Here is a 21,419-nt window from a genome sequence, read left to right on the forward strand (position 1 = left end):
GGATATGACACCACTGCCTTATCCCTTTCCAGCATTAGAATAACAGCGTTATGGCTGACATTACATGCTTTTGGGAACAAGACTTAGACACACTTCTGTTTGGTCGTATAATTTTTTTTATGCTTTTATTTTTGTTTTTTGATAAAACAGGATTTTGACAATTCACCCTTGAACAGGTAAAATGTTAGTTTTCCCCTAGAGGCTGCAATTTAGCAACTATTTTAGCATGTCACAGATAGATGAACACCAGGGCTACTGCACTCCCGGCAGTCTGGTGCTGTGAGTTTTCTCCAGGCAAAAAATACTAGTCCCTGCAATGACTGGTATTCATGGAAATTCAGTCTCATCCCTGCTTATCAGCTGTTAATTGTGACTAATGGACCTAACTGCTGTGCTGATTCTGTTCTGCACAAGCATAGGGAATTACCTTTGCTTTGTTTCAGGAATCATTGGTGTTTTTGTCTGAGAGTAAATATTCAGATATATTTTTGAAGGTCTTTCTCTTCCCTGTCTGATCATCGAAAGCAATCAAAACATAACTAATTACCATTCATCAAATTATGCATCAGCCCAGGTCAAAGAAATGCAGAAGAAAGGTTACAGATAAACTGCAATTCAGTAAGGGAAGACAGAAAAGTTAGCCAACACAAATACAACACGCCAAATAACTAACTGCACCCTGTCCCTAAAGCCCCTTTCCATACATTAATACATATGAATTCATTGAAATTACTGGTAAAATTCTTACTTGCTTCAGTAGTGCCCTACTTTCAGCAATGATTTTTTTTTTTTTTTTTTTTACAGTTAGCATCCATCAGGACAAGAATATGAGAGGAACATAACTCTGCTCATAGGACACAGACACATTTACTTAGTTCCTAATATTTTTCCTAAGCAACTGAACAAATTCCAGTCAAGATACTAAAACTACACAGTTCTTTCATCTTGGTTACAAATGGAAGAATATACATCCTTGTTTCAGCCAACACATCCCCTATGCATACTCAGAACTGGACTCTGCAAACTCACATTAGCCTTACATTTTCCAAGTGTATATTTTTCCAGTCAAAAATCAAATTTGCACACAAGAACTTTACACTGAAGTTTTGCTGTTGATAAAAAATAGAGCTTGTAAGTGGTGTGTTACGCAGACTGACAAAAAGGGCACAAAATTGCAGTTCTGATGCAATTCTATAGTCTGAGAGAACTGACTGATGAGCACAGATCATACAAGGACAGAGTACTCTGCCTCAGAACATGCAATCCATATCTATTGATGCTTACGGAAAAACATTACTGCACCATGAAATATAATAGATGGAACATTTCAAAAGAGATCTGTGAACATGTCTGCTTTGGATTATGGGAAGAAAAAAGTTGATGCATGGAAAATCTAGCAGTGTCTATTATCAGAGATCCTCAGTTTTATATCATCTTTAATCATGCTCAAATTGCCTGGAGATACAGCATAGGAAAGTACAAAAAAAAAGTATCAAAGATTTTTCAATTTGCTCGTGGCAGTCTGTGAGAATCTCAAAAATCAAATTAAGTCCTCTTCAAGCAATACAGTATCAATGAAATCAGAGAAGTAATTTGCTTCAGTTTTATGATTTCATGTTCCAAAAACTACATTCCCTGTGGAAATCAGGAGATTTTATGAAGAGTCAATTAGTAAAATAGAGGACTTGAAAAGAAAAAAAAAAAATTACTTTGCTGAAATACTAGTAGAAGCTCTAAAATACAGGAATGCTATCTGAACAAACTTGTGAATACCTCCAGGGCTCTGGCAGGGTCTTCCCACTGAAACAAGGTGCAATATTTGCTCAAATTTCTTTGGCTAGCTTTATAACTTTAAGATCTTGAGGAGCCAAATATAACCCAAACAAGAAGTAAGCTTTACTTTTTCTCCAAGGCCAGCATTATTTCACCCTTTTCCCTCATTCAAGTCATTTAATACTGTGTCAGAACCAACAGACAATCAGAGCCATCCACTGGCTTTTTCCTTATCACTCTGCCACTGTGAAGCCAATTGCAGCACATTAACTAAACTAATAAAACAATCTTCAAGAAAATTAGCATTTACATTTACTATCACACTAGATCTACTGTTCATAGATCCTAAACCACCACTGGCACTGCGGCAAAATCATAGTATGCAGAGCTCTAACCATAGGACAAGCTCTTGCTGACCAGCTCATTCAGTAAGATTCCCAGAAGCTCCCTGCCTTCATCCAAGAATGGCTTTCATTTTCATCAACAAAACAATCTAACACAAAACAAAATGCATAAACCACATCCTGCTGCCTGCCATGCCCTAAAAGTTCTTCTTTTAAAAGCTTTGGTTCTGCCCACAGAGAAAGTACTCCCACTCAGCACATCCTCCCAGCCAACGCTGAAAACTGTTGTAAAGGCCCTTGCCTTAGCATAGGAGAACTTCTTGATCTCTTCCATTAATTTAGCATTCATTGGCCTCTCATCCTGGGATCAGGGGACCTCAGATTATCACTTAACTCTGCCTCAAACAGATAATTTCAGAGGCAGCAAGTTAGTCATACTCATGACTAAATTCCTCTTAGAGGCCAGTCCAAACTGTGACATAGTCTCTTGGATGTACTCACTGCACTGGCCTGCAGAGCAGAAAAGACTACTTCCATTTGACATCTGTTTGTCGGTATTTCTGAAATGATTTAATAATGTCAGTCCAATCAAGTCACATCACAAGACTAATCAACAGAGCTGGCCCTAACTAGCCTTGGAAGAGAAGCTTAAGTCAAGTAAAAAATCACCCTCCAGGGGAAAATAAATTTCTTCAATACCAGTTTAACCAGCGGTGTGTTACTACTCTGAAGAACGAGAGCATTTGTAAAACCCCCATGCAAGAATGACTCGTGGGAGGAAGAGGTGACTAAGGAATTAAACTATCCGCTGGAGAACAAATTGTGGTTTGTTGGCTCCACTGGGAACAAAAAAGGTCCACGGCTCGCTGCCCGAGCTCGAAGAGGACATGACTTGCTGTCGGTATTTCCATGAAAGCTGTTATGTGATTCATTAGCTTTGCTGGCCCCTTTCTCCTCCCTCCCTTCCCCCCACACCATCATTAAACTCATCTGTTCTCTTGAGGTCTTGCTTGGCAGAAATGGCGTGCTGACATATAACAGACTTAAAATTAATAGCTCCCACATTTAGAAGAAAGGAGAAAGGAAGAGCATCAGATGAGAGAGACTAAAAAGAAGACCCAGAAAACTACCCCCCCCCCAAAAAAAACACCCAAACAGAAATCACAAGAAATAATATATTTCAACAATACCCTTTATCTTGAAAGTCTTCATATATTTTACAAACTATATGTCCTACACTGAAGAATCCCTTCCTCAAACATAAAATGAAGCCACCCCTAGGCCAGGACAAAACAGACATAAGAAAATAGATCGATACTGGCTTAGTGTATGCACTGACATTTGATATTCTCATCCAAGCCATGTAAGCATGTTTTACAAATAAGCACAGTCCCCAAAAAAAGTCTAACCCTTGGATAACCCCACCCGTCACCTTGTTCCAACTAGAGAAGTTAACATTTCCCATTCAACTGCTTCTTTCAAGAAAGCTTTTGTATATATAGAGTCATTTTTTCCACCTCTTCCCAAAGATATTAATCACCACATCACCTGCAGATGTTTAGAGGATAAACAAAACCCCACCATCACCGTGTCAACCAATGGCAAAGACTTTTGACCTGTTCAGAAATACAGGCTGCCTCACTGTTTCCAAAGCAAACTGATGTTTGAAAGGCTTCTTCTCTCAATAAATACTGGTGCACTGGGTAATATTGTATTCTTCGACACAGCTCCCATGAAATGTTCCCGCTATTTCACAGGTGCTCTGGCCTGTGTTTGTATGTACTAACGGTTCTTTTAGCTTGAGGCAGCCAGTCTCAGAAGCAGAAAAATAACTCTACTGATGAACTGCAGCAACATTCACTACTGTTTTACATCTTTTTTCTGTACTACTCTATAGGCGTTTTCATTCTAAAACCTCCGTATGCATTATAAATATGAATATTGACAGCACTCAGGTATAGCAGGAAAAGCCACCACTTACCCCCTTTGCAAGTAGGAGAGTTTTGGCAAACAAGTGATGCAAGCTTGTGTCACACACAAGTTCTTACTAACGATTGTAAATAGAGTTTAATTAAGTTTTAAATTAGAAGTCTGGAAAAGCCTGTAGGATCTGTCATTATTCCAGGGAATCTCCTCAACTCCTTTTTAGACACTTTTATACTCTTAGCAACATGTAGATTAACTTTAAAAGAGAGGATATTGAGCTGTTAAAGAGTCTTGTAAATCTTCTGTTCAAAACATACCCAATTAGATACCAGCAGTGGATTACTTTGCAAGAAAGACACAATGTAGGATGTCTTCCCTTTCTCTGTCTTCACTTCTCTACAATCCCTTCCCTCACTGAGCTATATTTCTTTCAGATTCCCCTGTATTAACGTGTTATCTTCAAACTGCTCCTGTTCCTTGACAGCACTGACCAGTCCACCCAGAACTTTGGGTTATCATAGCTGTATCTTCATATCCTGAAACTTGATTGTTAGCTGTAGAGTCAGGATCACTCACATGGGCACTGTCAGACTCTGGAAGTTTTGCTTCTGGGACCTGTATTATTGTATTTAGTTTTGAAACTAAAATGTATCTTTGTCATAGAACTGTAGCCTTGTTAGCCAAACACTATGCATCCCCATTGCCTGTTATTCCTATTTACGCTCAACAGGAAAATCTGTTAAATGATACCATACTCTCATAATTATATCAAAGTAAGTATTTTACTCTGGGTTATAACCTATACCTTAGAATCAGACTTTTAAAGATTTCAGTGTCCAGGTCAAGATTTGATTGTTTATAGTTAAAGCTGGAACATAAACTAGATCAATAAAAAGGCCCATCTCTGGGTTTTGTTTTGGTTATTCCAAAAGGACCACAGTTATTCAAGAGGTAGGTATTCCTGAATAAGAGTTGAATTAAGTTCATCCAAGCAGAAACAAAGCCCAATGCAGGCACTTCCATGTATCACATTCTAATGTGAAAAACAAGTTTTGGCAACCCACTTGTGAAAAATCAACACAACTCTCCTTTAGATGTCTTTACATTATCCTCTGACTTCCAAAGTCAGAGCTCTCATACGCAAGGAATATGTTCTCAGAATTTATTCTGTCAGCAGTGATGCTCCTGAAACTTTTTCAATGATTAAACAGTTTCAAGCGTGTAGTTCAATACAAAATGCTTTGTGTTTTTCAGTCATATTCATACCTTTCAAACAGTGAGGACATATTAAAACAAGACTTATTACAGCCTAACACTAAAAACTGAGTAGAGTTTTCAAAAACTGTTTAGGTGCAGCAGAAGCATAACCCTTTCCCCTTTGATAAAATAAAAATAAAATAAGTCACAGGACAAGAGAAAACAAAGGATGAAAGAGATTTTCAAAACCCACAGGGGGTCTGCACTCTCATTTATCATTTACGTTAATAGTAATAAGCTGTTCAAATCCCACCACTGGCCCTGCAAAATCAGTCAGTTTTCCCAAACCCTGATCAGAAGTTAGCAGTGTATCTCCCTGTGTCTTTATCCATCTCTCCCTTAGTTTATCATCAGTATTATCCCTCCTCAAATGACAGTAACATGTTTAGTTCCAGCAAGACTTCTATAACTGGCAGTGGAATGATTCCGGGGCCTGGGGATGTAGGCAGCCATACTTTCCAGCCTAAAGTTTAACTTTCCCTTAGGGCAGCATTTCTTCTGGTGACTGGATACTGGCAGCTTTTGTGTTCTTCATTAGCCTGCTGATTAACATACTGCTAGAGAGTTCTCCACTACACCTAACTGCTGTTCCAGCACTCACTGGCAGATCTATTGTGAGAGATCCTAGAGTAGCGATGCGTTGGCTGCCTCTTGCTTTTCTTCACAATGCTAGAGATCAGGTACATATGCATTTGCTTTTAAGACAATAGCTACATATCTAATCCAAAGTTATAGCTTGCTGGGGTTTCTTTATAACAAGTTTAATGGAATTTTGTGAATGAAATTCCCATGGCAACAGTAAGAAACAGAGTGCCAGGAAATACAGCCTATCCCAGTTTTCTGTATGCTAGAGGGTTGTAAGCTCAAACAGAAACTAAGAAATAAACAGCAGAAATCAGCAGGCCTAGTGTTTTTCCCCCTCAATTGGCATTTGAGAAACAAGCTAAATAAATCAAAAGGCAACCAAAACAATACTACAGCATCAGGAACAAATTACTAGCCTTCCTAGTGTACAGTATCGACATTTGGCACAAAGGGAATTAGATCTACCTGATACTAGCTCTTGGCTTTCTTTAAAGTCCGCTACTGATTAACATGCAAAGCACTACACTTCTGAAAGGACAATGGTGGGAAGATCTTCCACAAAGGCATCATTTTAAATTCTAAGGCCTGGAAAATTTCAGGCCTCAGGCCACGAACAATGGTAAAGGCTAACACAGCCAAGCTGCAGATCCCGACAAGTTGTACGTACAGCACTAGATAAGCTTTATAACTTTTTAGCTGCATCATGCAGACTGTGTAAAATAATATGTCAGGCATTAAGGTCCCTCCCTTGTAGGCATTCAGTTCCAACCAAGGATTTCTTTCAGAAAAGCTTCCCTAAGGACGGTGCTGCGATCTCAGGTACGGAGGAGTAACAAATAGCATTTACAAGGCACAAGGTAAACGGCAGTAATTTCTTTAGCAGGCTCCAAGCCATCAGCATTAGCTATGACAACAGCCTCTGTTTCCGCTCAGTGGGACGCTGCGGTTAAACCCCCCGAGAACAAAACCCCATCCCCTGCAGTAACAGCCCCGAAAGCCGCAGGCAGCAGCCCCGACATTCCGCACGGTCCGTACAGACCTTGGTCGTGCTCCTCCACTCGCCCAGGCTGGTTGCCCATCTTCGGTCACTCCCCCGGCTCTTCCCCGAGCTCCTCTAGGAGCCCGGCGCCCCGCTCATGCTCGGTGTCAGAGGCGGACCTGCCTCTAACTGCTTTTAACGTCTACGCCTCAATCAACTTAAAAAGGGAAAAAAAAAAAAAGTCAGCTCCTTCCTAGTTCCTGGCACCAGGAACAGAGCCTGCTGCTCATGCTGAAGCAGCTGTGGCTCTCCCTCCTACCTCATTACAATATTATGCACTGAAGGCCGGCCTGTGCAGTTAATTAGCTGCCTGACTGCTGGAATAAAAGGAGGGGGAGAAAGAGCGGCAGAGAAAGAGCGAGCTCGCAGAGAAAGGAGTGCCTGAACGAGCAGTGCAGGCCACCCAGGGGCAGCAAGCGCAAACTGCAGGCGGTTCGAAGAGAGCCGCTGATTTTCTCGAGCCCTGCCGAAGCCAGGAACCGAGCTCCGCCACAGACGAGAACTCGGCTTGGAACCCTAAGCAGGGCTTCAGCGCCCCAGGGCAGCCGCGGCTGCAGAGCGGTGCATGGCCGCAGAGCCGTTTCGAGGCCGTACGCTAGCGAGTTTCAAAACAAAACACTGAAATGCAGCCGGGAGCGAAGAAGGGCAGAAGGACCCTCAGCAAAGACAAGAGGGGCCAAATGCCTCCAAAGCAAAGACAAAATTCATTTTGCCCGCAATTCACAACACCTGAAGCATGCTTACCATGGAGCAAAGGGACCCTGCCCATAGATCTAGGCACACTCTTGAGCAGAGATACACTTGGGCATCTGCTTAAGGACTGCTCTTAACTAAGCTGTCACAACAATTAGGAGACCAAATTTCAGAAATACTCGGCATCTTCCAAAACTTACAATACCTAAAGATATTGAAATGGAGACTGAATGCCTCTGAAAAGCTGACCACGATGGTGAGCATAAGCCCTTTCCAAAAAGTCCTGTCTATCAGATTTGTTCCAATATTCTCTTGGGATACTCCTGGCTAAGCTTGAGTATCCCCAGCTCTTCTTTGCCTTAACTGGTGCTGACAATAGTCAGTAATAGTTCACTGACTATTAGTCACCGCAAGTTCACATCCATATTATAAAAACAATATACAGGATACACTGAATACCATTAAAACCTCATTCTATTTGTTGAAGTAAGGACGTGGTGTTTTATTATTCCTAAATAACTATTACAGTGATTTTCAAAATTCCCCTCATGCTAGTTCCTCTCAAACACTGAAAAAAACCAACCAAACCTGATAGCCACAGCTACATCTAGAAGCTGCAACCACAAATACAGTGTACATACCATACCTATCATTAATATTTTTGCCTATGACTTGTACTGCAGGAGCAGCTGCATGAGGCAGGCCTACCCACAGAGACTGCCCAACAGCAGATCTTTCAAAGAAAGAAATCAAGGCGCTCCTCACTAATGGAGTCATGATATACATGGGAAACAAGAATACTGAATGGCTCCAGTGATCAGTTTCCATTACATGGATAATTAACAGAATCAACTTCTTAAACTCTTGGTTTCAACAAGAGGGTTAAAAACATATTCAGAAATAATAAACTAACATGTCCTAGGCTCAGAACAGATTGAAAAGAAAACAAAGAAATTAGTCTAGCTAGTTGTGAATCCATTGTTTCAAATAAAGTCTGGAGATGATTCAATATGATTGAAAGAGAATTTTGCTAATGTTTCAGTATAATAGGGTGAGTTAGTTGTCAATCCTAAATTTTTCATTGTTCCTTGTTCTGACACTTTGTGCATGAATCTAAAAGTTTTCATACATCTGTCTATATTTGGATGACATTAAACAAAACTCCTGTCTACTTCTATCTTATGACATGCCAAGTATAAAATGCTTTGTTTAATGAATAAGCCATATAAGTTCTCTAAAAAAGGATCATTGACAGTGCATTCTTTTTTCTAAAAGTCTCTTAAGTCTTGTATCTTATTAGGATGGGTGCTCAGCTTGTCCTTTTCAAAGGTACAGATACAAATGTCCTCCAACTGCTGTTTAAACATATCTCCAAGACAAAGAGATTTTCTTCCATTGTAGACTAAAGAGTGACTTCTGCTTTTCTTCAATAGGATTCACCAGAGGGATTGTATTAGCCAAGATAATCTCTTGGGTTGATATATCCTGACACTGAGCATTTATTATTTCAACGCCTGCTTTCTAATTCTGTAACACAAAAGGGAATAGTGTAACAGGGGCCCAGTACAGTATGGGGTGTAAGCCTGGAGTAATTATAAAATGTAATCACTGACTCAGAGCAAATACCTGAAACCCGAGCACTGTAGAAGAGTCATTACTGGAAGAACCAATCTGTTATTTTTGACAGTGGTATGAAACATAAGTCAGAACATTCTAACACCATGATAGGGAGAATGATATCAGGCAAAAGATTTCTAGCCCAAGTCCACAGTGAAAGATAAGGTATGAATTTTAAAATACAGCTATCCATGACTTCTGCTCAAGCTATAAGAGATTACTGTTTATGGAACTTGCAGCTCAAACTAAGGAAAAAGAATTAACAATGACACATGATTCTAGAATGGTGATTAGGTAATAAATTATGACAGACGCACACATAAATCTTTAGGCAGCTATTTGTTATTTGAACATTTTACATTGTTTTCCCTTCCTCATCAGTACTAAAGGTATAAAACTGAATGAATGAACAATTTCATCTCTAAAGCAGATCAGCTGGTTTCTTCCTAGGCAAGAAGTTTGACTCATGCCTTCACACTCTTCACTTGTGGGACTGCCAATAAAACACCACAAACATCCTTTTTCAATATAGTGAGAATGGAAACTAATTACTCAAGGTGCAACATACGTAATTCTTTCAACTCAGTAGTCAAATGACGGGTCTTACTTGCCAGGCATAACCTTTTCTTGCATCCTATTCTCAACACAGCAGATGAATTAGCATAACTTCTGTTCGAATTGTAATCCATGCTCAAAAAAAAAAAAAGTGTGAAGGTGCCACAGAAAGATCTCAGAATTCCAGTGGCCAGATAGCTGACAGTTTCTTCAGAAGGCTAAGGTCTAAAGAAGTTACAGATGCTAAGAAGGACCTCCAGGGGGTGGACCTCCTGGCCAAGACCGAACTAAACTGAGTGGGCCCTAAGGGTGGACACTGACTATCAATATCAATGTTCACACTATCATGCTCTACCTCTTCTATTAATGCTAAAGATTTTATGAGCACTAAGTACATGTGTAGCAGGGAAAAAAATAATCTACAGAGCTGTGTATACCATGCACAGTAGTGGACCTCAAAGGATTAGGAATATAGCATCTATGTTGAAACCCAAAAGAAGCAGCAAATGTGTTTTTAACCATGCTAAAAACTAAATTTTTCTTGTGAGGATAATTGGTGAGGTCATAGTTAAGTTCATGGCACAGAACTGCAGCCTTCCAGGAATCCATCTGAGATGTAGCTGTCATTCCCTCCCTCTTACTTTACAGTATTAAAATCTAATGTAAGCCAAAAGCAGCTAAAAAAAAAAAAACAACCTAACAACAACAAAAAAAAACCCCACCGTGGAAAAGAGTTATACAAGGAATGCCAAGCCCTTTCCTGATATGCATACTTGTTAGACCAGGCCAGCTTTGCGTTCCTTTCTTTCGCTCCCTCCCTTTCTTTAAGTGCAAACACAATGGCACTCTGCCAAGGCATTTTGGCTGTGATACATTTAGGCCTAGAGAATTTGCGTTAAGGATCATTTCCCTTCAAACCAGCTGAAGGAAAGCTGATAATTAACCTGGGGCAGGTAGTTAACACAAGGTTGTGTTGACTTTGCTGAACAACTTCACTAAAGAAGCCCCAAAAGAAATGAAAACAAACAGAGATCATAGATTTGTACTATTCCTGGACCATCCGAGCATGCTCCCCTTTCTGCTTAGGTATCCCTAGCAAGGCTTTTGTGATCATCAGTTTGCTTACAGCTGAAATGGATCTTCCCTATACATGTTAGCTTGAACCAATTAACTGTCAACAATTTAATGAATCAAGTCATTATGGTCTTTAAGATTTAGCATTTCAGTATCCCCACCACACACTGAATCCTCTTAACTGGCTCAAGTCCCAGCGTGGTAAACACGTGCCAACAAAGTCATTCTCAGGGGAATATACAACAGAGAAAAGGGTCTCTCTTTCATAGACTGTTTTAACCAGAATTTGCATGCAAAAATCTTAGAATGTGGTAATACAGATTCAGTGCAGTAAATGTAAATTGTGCAGTAGATTAGGACAGCAACAAAACTAAAAAAGGTACATTTTGCAGACAATGTTGTCAACAGAAGTTAATTCTTACTTGTTTAATAATGCAAGATGACGGCAGACAGCCTGTGAATGCCTCTCAAAAACTGTTATCCTTAACAGGATCAGGTATCGGAAATCCCAAGTCACTAAAATGCATTTCTCTCACTCCATTCCCAGTTATGGAAGAAGGTTCATACAACACAGCCAACAGTAGAACAAAAGAATAATTACATCAGTGAATCTTCATATGCTGCCTTCAGCACAACAAGAGAGCATCCATTGACACATCTCTCTAGTTCAAAGAATCATGGGACTGAGATCACACAGGCTATCACAAGAAAAAAAAAAAAATCAATGTAAAAAGAAATAAGAGAAACTTAACAAGTAGCTGCCATAAACTAAATCTGGAATGCCAAATTTGATCTACCTTAATTCTTGAGCTTTTACTTTAAAGGTTAGTGGCTGAAATCTTCTAAAATGGTGCTGAAACTTAGTCTGATTACTTGATACCTGGGGAAATCACAGCTAGAGGAAATATTTTGCTAAGTAATGTCAGAGAGGTTAAGGTTCAGATTCACATTTGCACCAGTAGGCTCCAAACTACCATGCAGATATATATGTTTGCGTAGATGTCAACATGCATATCCAGCTACATGTAGAGCCATGGATGTAAGTGTAGCCATATATTTCCACATTGTTTTACATGTTAAATTCCTGCAGTACTTCCTGCCTATTTGAATGACATCTGGACAAATCAATTTTTGAGTCTTCCCTTCCTTTTTATATCAGTTCTGGAGCTAGAACCTCTTTTTCTTGATAAGAAAGAATAATTATGCAAGAGCTGTGTCTTGTACCTGGAAAGGGTAGCAAAACGCAACTAGCTTTCCAGATGAAGTTTTATAGCATATTTATTGTGCCCAGGAAACCCCAGATGAGATCACTCATTTGGTTTCTAGTATATTCTTGAGGAACAGATCATACCAATCTCATTAGTGTCTCTCACACTTGTCTCTATCTTTCACAAGAAAAACGAGACAGTAACGAGTCTGAATGCAAAGTGCAGCAACCTTGCTACAAACCTACAGTAGTCCTTTGATGTGACAGATCACAAAAAGCAGGGCTTGTCAAAAACTGATGTATGGGAGAGTAAAAGGGCCCCAAGGTCAGAGAGCTGTCCTTCAAAAGAAATCACTTTCCTTTTGCCTGTTCTAATTGGGGTGCATTAGCGTCTTATGAAGAATTAAACTGTCAATTAGGTTTTTTTGCAAGGATTCTTTTAAAGAAAGCTTTTTTTTTTTTAAAGAAAAATACTTTTCTTGAATTTTCTGACCATGTAGAGGAGGATTCTGGTCTGGATTAGCTTCACATTAACCTAAATGGCCACCCCACATCAGAAAGTGACAAACACTCACCTAGCAGAGAAATTAGCAGAAAGATGAAAGACAGTAAATATGATAGATTCAATTTACTACTCTCAAATAGGAATCTTGAAGTGACAATTGTATAAACATGCAGGAAGCTCTGAAATCTGTAGTCTGCCACATTTTCAATTTTGACAGGGAAGAAGCATATCTAATGAGTGATATGTGCAATAAAAATATACAAGTCTCCCCTCTAAAAAATCAACCACAGTTGAACTTGTTCAGGTTTCACAAGTGACACTCAGTTTCCCAGCACTAACAGCAACGCTGGCAGGGGCCAGTTAGCCTCATTTAGGTAAAGCCTCTCTTTTTCTGAATATCATCACTATCAACACAGAGAAGCTACAAGCAACTATGTTTTAGAGAGAAACTAAGATTTTTCTTTTTACATAAACTACATGGCAAACAAACAGTGATAGACAAATGGACTAATGGTATGTGCTCTACAAGAACTGGGAAGGAACTAAGATATACAGGTATCATATCTAGTCATTGGGACCTTAACTCTGACAACTGGGCAGGAATGGGAGGGACAATTCACAAAAAAACGCACCAAAACGGAGGTCCTCCTTATTGGAGCTGAACATTGTTCAATCCAAACTATTCCACAACAGAATATAATCTTCAGGTCCTTCTATGGCCTTCACTGATTATGCCAAATTTTTATTTTACTATTTAATTTACTAGGCTTATTACAACAGTGCGCTTTGAACAGCTTCATTTCTAATGCTGGCAATGTTCCATTCTGGGATTAGTAGCTCTTGTCCAGGTAACCTGCAGAGTTCAGAGTCTCAATGCCTAGGAGATAATTGAAACTCTAAATATCGAGTTTGCCTCCTCTATACTTCTCCATTGGCACCATCTGCAACCATTGATGTTAATCAACTCAGCAAGCATACACAGAAAACAACACACTTTTGTTGCTTTGGCTGAAAATGTGTGCCAATTATTGATTTTTCCCATTTCACACATAAAAATAAACGGCCATTTCTGATGGAGCATGGGATGAAACCTGCACATCTGCTGGCATCTTGGCTTCTCCTGGCCTCCAAAGATATAACGCATCCCACTATGATTGTGAGAAGATATAGTACCTGTCTCTTCTAACATGGTTTGAGCCTTAGAAAGATCCTGAGCTTGTGAGTAAAATTCCCAGGATTTCTTTAAGTAATAAGTCAGGTGATTATAACATTGTTATTGACAGTTTCCTATTGTTTCTAAGGCAAATTCACTAGGTCTGTATAGATTTAGACTTTACCTAAGAATAAAGAAATAAGCTGATGAAGCAGTCTGAGAAAACAAGTACAGCTATCTGTTACTTACATTTCAAGGATAACTGATACTTCATATTGTAGCTGGCAGAGTTTGATATAAAAATCAATATATTTGTGAGAAATGGGGATGGCTGAAGTGCTCTGAATGCTTTCAAATTACATGCTCACAGCTCAGCCCAGCCACATACCCTGGCTGTATCTCTTTTCTAATGTCCAGCATAAGACTTTTTTTTTTTTTTTTGTTCCTGTGGAACTGACAGATAATAGCTGCTGGCGCTAAAACAGCAAGGAGGCACATGAACATGATTAAACTAGGCAGCCTTGAGGGAAATTTTCAGAAAGTGCTTGAGTTGGGAGTTTGTAGAGAGTGAGTGACAGAACCAAGAGCAAAGCATTGGAATGACTTCTAGAACCCACTGAGCAAGCAAGCTCACCTGTCTGAACCCCAAGTTTTCCATTTGCATACCGGTAGCACCATGCAATGCTCTTAATGAGAAATATATGATCCCATAAGAAGCTTTGAAATTCTCTGTGAAAAAGCATTATTTAAGGTTATTTGGCTTGCAAGCCTTGAAACATCAGAATCTGAAATAAATCACATTTTTCCTATAATCTTGAACCTTAAGAAGAAAGTCCTAGTTTTTAATGAAGATATAAATTTCTCTATTTAAACATATTTTAAAATAATTTATTTACTATATGGCTCCATAGATTGGATGGCTTTAAAGTGCAGGCACTAAAATAAACATTTTTCAAGATTACTGATGACTTCCTCCTGTTTTATAATTTTTCCAGTTCTTTTTCATCTACTAAAACATTAAAAGCAACGTAAGAGCTCTGTAAGTTTGGTTTTAACATAAAACCAAATTGCTACTTCAGGACAGTACATGGAAAGACATAACACTGTCAATAAGGAAGCTGAATCCAAGACATTTATTTCTGCCTGCATGTTATTTCCCATTACTTGGGATTTCAAAACTGCCAAGCAGTTACAAAGCCAAACATCACAGCACAGAAATTCCAGCCGGAATCTGTCTCCAGTTCCCTTTGCTCAAATCCAATCGCCAAGAATGGATACATGACATTGACCTCATCTCCCTTTAAGTTGCTTATGATTTACTGCATTAGCTTCCAACAAGGCAGACAGAGGTAGTTGTGTCAGCACAAGGCTAGAATGAACAACCTAAACTGCACCAAGGGCAGCATAGAAACAAGCCTATTTAAACAAGCAATCTTGATGTCCATTATTTATTAACTGCAGCATTTGGAACACCTCTTGTTGCTCAAGGTCAACACACAAATGTTGGAGTCACACCCAAAGAAGAAAGAAAAAGTTTGGGTTTTTCTTTTATTTCCATACCTTGTTTCTTTCAGTTTCTCTTACACAATACCATAATACCAACTCTGAGTACCACCAGAGTGTAGCTGGAACTAGTATAATATCATTTCAGTAAAATAATCAAATCACCCGCTTGAACAGACAAAGAAAGCCCAATCTAAAAAGCACAAACAAGCTGGGGGGGGGGGAAGACATGATGCCTGCAGTTAAGACATGAAAGGAAAATACAGAACTGATGAAGGTAATCAAAGAAGCCAAAGAAAGTGGTTTCAGAACAAAAATTTCAAAACTTACACAGTTGGCAATGTACACAAACATCTGCATTTCCCAGATACAGGAACATTCTTATTTGGATTAGCTCCACAGCCAGTTAGCATTGCAGTGTAGTCTTGATCACAATCAGAGACTATTTGAGATGCCATTTCAATAATATATAATGGCTGAAAATGTTCTCTCCTTTTCCACTTAATGTTCCCAGGAACATGTTGTGCTCTCTATCATAACTGATTTTTAATTTTCCTCTTAGCAACAATATATTGTATTATAATACATCTATTGGTATTTTTTCATAGTGTGACAATCTAAAAGTAGAATCCAGCTTCGTAACCTTGCTCACTAATATCTAGCACCTTTCAGTGGCCATGATAGTGACACATTTTCAGACTATAGCTAGATTTCCAAGCCCTCTTTTGGACTATGGAACCACTGTGAAAATTACGGTATGTAAGATACAGGTCTTTTTGAATACATGCCTATAATAGCTCCTATAAGACCAGGGATGGTTCTCTGTAGGTTAAAAGGAATTTTAGAGGGGTAGCACATATATTCTTAGTGTTTATCTACATAATATACGTAACTCCACACTTGGCCTCTTTTCACTTAGCACTAATATTCCCATTCATACTTCTACAAACGCTGATGCAAAACAGTATACAAGATCAGATCTAATGATGTAATTTAAATTGGCAAAACAATACCCAGATGTAATGTGACCTCCATAAACCATTTTACCTTTTGTATTTAAAGCAGTCATCATCATAAATCTTATCCCTCTTCCAATCCCAGTTATTATACATGCATGCAGAAGGGGGCTCTCTATTTCAGTGCTAGTATTTTTGTATCTGACATATGTATTACATTCTGGACTCCCTGCAGTGCTGTTTCCCTGGCTGCATTCCCAGGATCCTATGCTGCATCATCTGTACAGGTTTTCTTCTCCCCACATTACCCTTCCCAAGCATCTTTTGCCAGTGTCATGCCTCTTTATTGGCTGGTAAATCTCAAATGCCTTTGGATATGACTAGTCACTATTACATTTGAGGATTTACACACTGATTAATTGCAGAGCAGGATCTGTCTTTGGGTTACTGTGAAGCATGCTGTTACAAGAGGCATCATTTTCTTTCAGGGGTGGGGGGAAGTATATAAAGATTATTCTTTTGTCCCCCCTCTCCCAGAAATCGCTTTTAGTCAGTAACATTGTTCTGTTACACAGCCAAATCCGTGAGAAGCAAATGGGGAGGTCATGGTCAAATTTAATAAGATCTCACATGCCACCAGGGAGCAGACAAAAGCAAGCGTTTGCTGAGCTCCTGGGGGAAAGCAGAGCGTTTACAGAGAAGTCTTGGTATGCAGATGGTGTCGCTGCCTTTAGAAACAGGCTTAGATTTGAAACCAATGGGAACAAGCTGATGGGGGCTAATGCTGAGGGCGAGAGCATGCCACACCGTAGCTTAGGAGCACAAGCTATACATGAAGATGCTCGGGTTGGCTCTTTGATCTCGCGTCTCTGCTGTGTCCCAGGAACAGCAGGGTACCCGCTCTGCTCATTCAGCGGAGAGAGAAGAGCTTTCAAATTGATTTATCCCTCTGCGAGACAGTGGGCTGTGTACCGCTAAGACCGACACAGCCCCACGAGGGCTGCCTGCGCCCCCCCGTGGCCGCAGCGCCAAAGGGGGCTGAGGAAAACTCAGCCAAGATCTCGGTGACGCTCCCATGACACTCACAAGACAGTCCATATAAAGTAGACTGTTTTCCAGAATCTTTGTATCTACCTGTGCTGGGCTTCAGTCGATTCTCAGCAAGCTCAGAAATTGCTCCTGTTGTAATGGTCTTCTTCAGTCTAGAGACTCCAGAAGCTGCCGCCACCCCTGGTTTGGTGAGCATGTCATCACTGCTTGCCCTCTTCAGCTGCAATGAGGAGATTTTGTGAGCAACCAGAAGATTAAGACCTTGAATATTCCCATTAAGTAGTTCAAAATGTAAGATTCCTGGGAGAAAAGGAACATTTCCATAGAGTAACCCAATGAAAATATTGCTTTGATAACCATACTAATTTTTCTTTTTATTAATTTTTGTATTGGTTTAGCATTCTAGATATTTGTGAAATGGGTTAAGAGACACTATTGTTTCAATAGCAAAGAGTGAAAATGGGAAAGACCGTTCAAATAAGCAAATAATTGAAAGGCAGGGAGAAAATAGTTTACAGGAGCAGACTACTGGCAACTCTGGCTTCTCAGGTATTGCTCATTCATCATATTTCCTCATTAGTTCACATGTAATCAGGTATTTGGGCCTGTGCAGGTAAGTGCCAGTTGCAGAGCCTGACACACAGCAAATAACTGGCCCTTAATCTGTCAAAAAAAGATCCTAAAAGGATCTGCTGGTTCTTGTCCCTCCACTCAGGATCATGCAGTTTTGCCCCACTGGTGACCTTAGATCCTCTGAAGAGACTTCTGAGCTGCCCCAACAGCAAGCAACTGCCAGTTCCTTCCTGTGTTCATCAAACAGGAGTCACCCAACTTTGTGGCCTCATAAACTAGGTTATCTGACATGAACAAAGAACATGCTGGAGATCAAGCCAAAAATCTGAAACTCATTTAGCTGAGAAGCTCAGGCTGCCACAATAAAACGCAAGAGTAGCCAGTGCAAGATCTAACACAATTACCAACTGGAAATCCCTTATCTTAAATATGATATTATTTCAGTTATTTATCCTCCTTGTTTATTGAAAAGCAGTGAGCAAAGATGGCAAATCGTCTCATGGCAGGACCTAATACTATCTTACTGGGTAGTAGAAACTGTAAAGTCTGTTCACAAGAAAGCATTTTGTTCATGTGACCACTAAGGAAATCATTCACAGCACAAAAATGCACTGGTTTTCAGAATAGTGTTCTTCAGAATTCTAAAGATTAATACTGATACGCTTCATAAGCTTGGAAGAAGGTAAACTACTTGCTTTACAGGGTATTTTATAGTATGTGGGGTTTTTTAAACAAACTAGTGTATATCACTCTAATTTACTTAGTAAGCCTTGTTGGACATGAGAAAGCAAGGCTAGAGCAAGTCTACTCTAAATGTCTACTCAAGAAATCCATGCAATACAAGCACAATGAACTTAAGATTCAAGAAGAAACCCTGAAATTATGTTGCTTCAACAAGCAGAAGTAGATATTTATCTCAGAATTTTGGTCAGCTGATTTCCCATTTGTGTGCCTCCGTAACGGCCTGTGTACCTCTAATTAATTTCAGGAAAAATACTTTAAGCATTTTAAAAGACCAAAGCTCTGGAGAGTCTCCCAAGAGCAGTATTTTTTCTATCCTTTTCAGTTTGCGGACACCTAAACTGTTTTCACGAATCAAACCCCACTTGCTTTGAAGTTGTCCCATGTCACCCAGGGGGTCCATGAACCACAGGCTGAAAACCACTGCTTGGGTTAAATGAAAATAGAGCACACAACAAGCGCTCTCCCTATTTAGCGGATCCTGAATGTAAAATCTTTAAACAAAATGAAGTCTCTCAGCTCCAATTCTTTCTCCCTTTCATCTCTTCCTCTGACTCAGTCTGTGGTTTCCTGGACCCTGTGAGCACTGTAAGTTTCAATAGTTAAAGTGTTGATCTGCTCCAGGATACCAAACTGCTAACATTTTGCCTTCTGGCAAGAGGTTTTGCCAGCTCACTTTTAGGAGCAGAATGGAACAATCTGACTTTCTGACCTTTAGAGATTTCTCCAGTCTGTCTAAAGTAATCTCTTCAATGTGCCCACTTCTGCAGCAGAAACTACAGTGCCTTTTTCTACCCTGTTTTTCAAGGAAACCACTTTGATGATCTCGCATTTGCAGATGATGAACAATTTGAAGATATTAGCTGTAATGAGGAAGAAACCCCTCTACATTTAACACCAGACACAAATCAATCATATCAGATTTCCTGACTCGTCTCTTCAGTAGTATTCCTTCAGAGATGCTTGCCTCAGCCACACAGCACATACTCCCAATGACAAACATGACCTGCCTGAAGCACTAAACTGAAATATGTTATTGATAAGAAGCTCAGAGCATCTAGGAGTCTACAAAGCAAGTTAATTAATCCCTCTCTTGAGAAACTGTGACGATTGATGAAGTTTAGATCTCCTCTTGATTAAAATGCTGTACCATGTTATATATTGTTTCCTAAACTTTATTCTTGGAAACAGTTATAAGCAGGAAGCCCATGATCTTTTTTCATCATTGGTATCTTGGTCTGTATTAGGATGATAAGGTTATTTTTGTTTGCTGGCAGCAAGGGTACAGATGCAGCAATGTTTCCGGTGTATTACTCTTATTTTTTTTTTTTTAAAAAAACCCCACTCTTTAACAGAAGTTTCTGCTGTTTTTGAAATATATCTGTACAGAAAGGTAGGAATCATTAAGTGTCTTTGTTACATTGCAAGGAGTATCTTTTGTTAATATATTTTGCCTTGAAGGAGCAGAGGCACAGATTTTTAGGAATTCTGGAAAACCACTAATATGTCCCTTTCAGTTTCTTTACATGTGTAACAATCAGTTGAATTAAGAATTTGCTGTTTATTTTTCTCCATCTTCAAGTTTAAGGCAATTCCCTCACACACAGACGGTGCAAGAGAAGCCACTCATACCTTTTACAGATATAGCGTCTCCCTATCACATGCAAAGTATTTTCAGAAACGTACATTAATCTAATACACAACACAATTATCATCTCACTATGCTTAATACAGTGGGGTCAAGACCACCCCAAGTCTCAGGGTATAATAATGTTCCAGGACTAAAGCAAAGCTTTAAGCTGGAACAAGGCTATAATGCTTGCGCAGTCCCTACTGGTCAGTACCTTGCTGAGACGAGACTCAAAGGCAAGTGAAGTCGAGGACTTGGATGTCTTCATTCCTGTTGAGGTGGTGGAAAGTGGTTTTCCTCGGTCAATCCCATGACTCCCTTGCTTTGCCACTGCACTCCAAGGCCTGGCAGTACTCTTCATTATCTTCTCAAATAACTCAAGTCTACAGAACCTTAAAAAAAAAAAAATATATGTCTACACACACAAAAACATAAACTGTCTATATATCATCTGAAAGAGAGCAACAGAGATATCTGGCATCAGTTTAAAGGGCTGAAAAGGCCGTGCTAAACTTCGTTCCCTCTCTTATACATACCAAAACATCCTTGAGAAACCCTCAGAGCAGGCTGCAGCCACTTATATTTTTCACACTAATTGGCAACATGAAACACCACAGAAGGAACCCTGACTTTTGCTGGAACTCTTAAGTCAGAGACCTTGACCTTCTGACAGCAGAACACCTGTGAATACTGAAGCACAATGAAAGAGTAACTGAGAACACTGAAGCCCACAGCAATAGAAGACAACCTTGGGATAAAAAGAAAACTACTTCTCTTACTGCTAGATCCAGCATCTTCAACTGAAATTATACTCACTTTAAAAAAGCCACGAGAAGCAAGTTTCCTCAGCTGTACGGAAAATATGATATCTTTAACTTAGAGTCTTCTAGAGAAGCGGCAGTTGATGTTGCCACAGTGATAAAAAGATCTCTCACAACACCAAGATTCACAAAACATGGTAAAAAATATAAACTTCCTTGTAAACAAAAATCCAGATCCACTATTCCTCAGAGATAAGCTTATGCAAGAGAGAAATCCTGCCAGGAATCAGTAAACAGACATGAATTCTTTTTGGATATAGCTGAACAAATTTTATCTGCCAGCAGGAACAACTAGTCTGTTTCCCTCAGTAGGTAGACAGCTGCCAATTAGCTAGCTCAACTCTTGTAGATCTAAAGCCATAAATTTTCACCAGCCTTTGCCCAACTCAAACTAGGAGCAGAATAACATAATAAATT

At 39.6% G+C, this 21,419-nt stretch overlaps 1 protein-coding gene across 1 annotated transcript in view; it reads right to left on the reverse strand.

Annotated features, from left to right (window-relative positions):
• SPECC1 (sperm antigen with calponin homology and coiled-coil domains 1) overlaps positions 1 to 20,542 on the reverse strand; it is a 72,769-nt gene extending 52,227 nt beyond the window's left edge. The window contains exons 1-2 of the mRNA XM_009882751.1: positions 20,396 to 20,542; positions 17,322 to 17,457 (exon numbers count right to left, since the gene is read on the reverse strand). Of these exons, the coding sequence (XP_009881053.1) occupies positions 17,322 to 17,457; positions 20,396 to 20,542 (283 nt within the window). The remainder of the gene's footprint in view (positions 1 to 17,321; positions 17,458 to 20,395) is intronic.
• Positions 20,543 to 21,419: the final 877 nt, after the last annotated feature.

This window comes from Charadrius vociferus, unplaced genomic scaffold, assembly GCF_000708025.1.
Source record: "Charadrius vociferus isolate BGI_N301 unplaced genomic scaffold, ASM70802v2 scaffold793, whole genome shotgun sequence".
NCBI classification, from domain to species: domain Eukaryota; kingdom Metazoa; phylum Chordata; class Aves; order Charadriiformes; family Charadriidae; genus Charadrius; species Charadrius vociferus.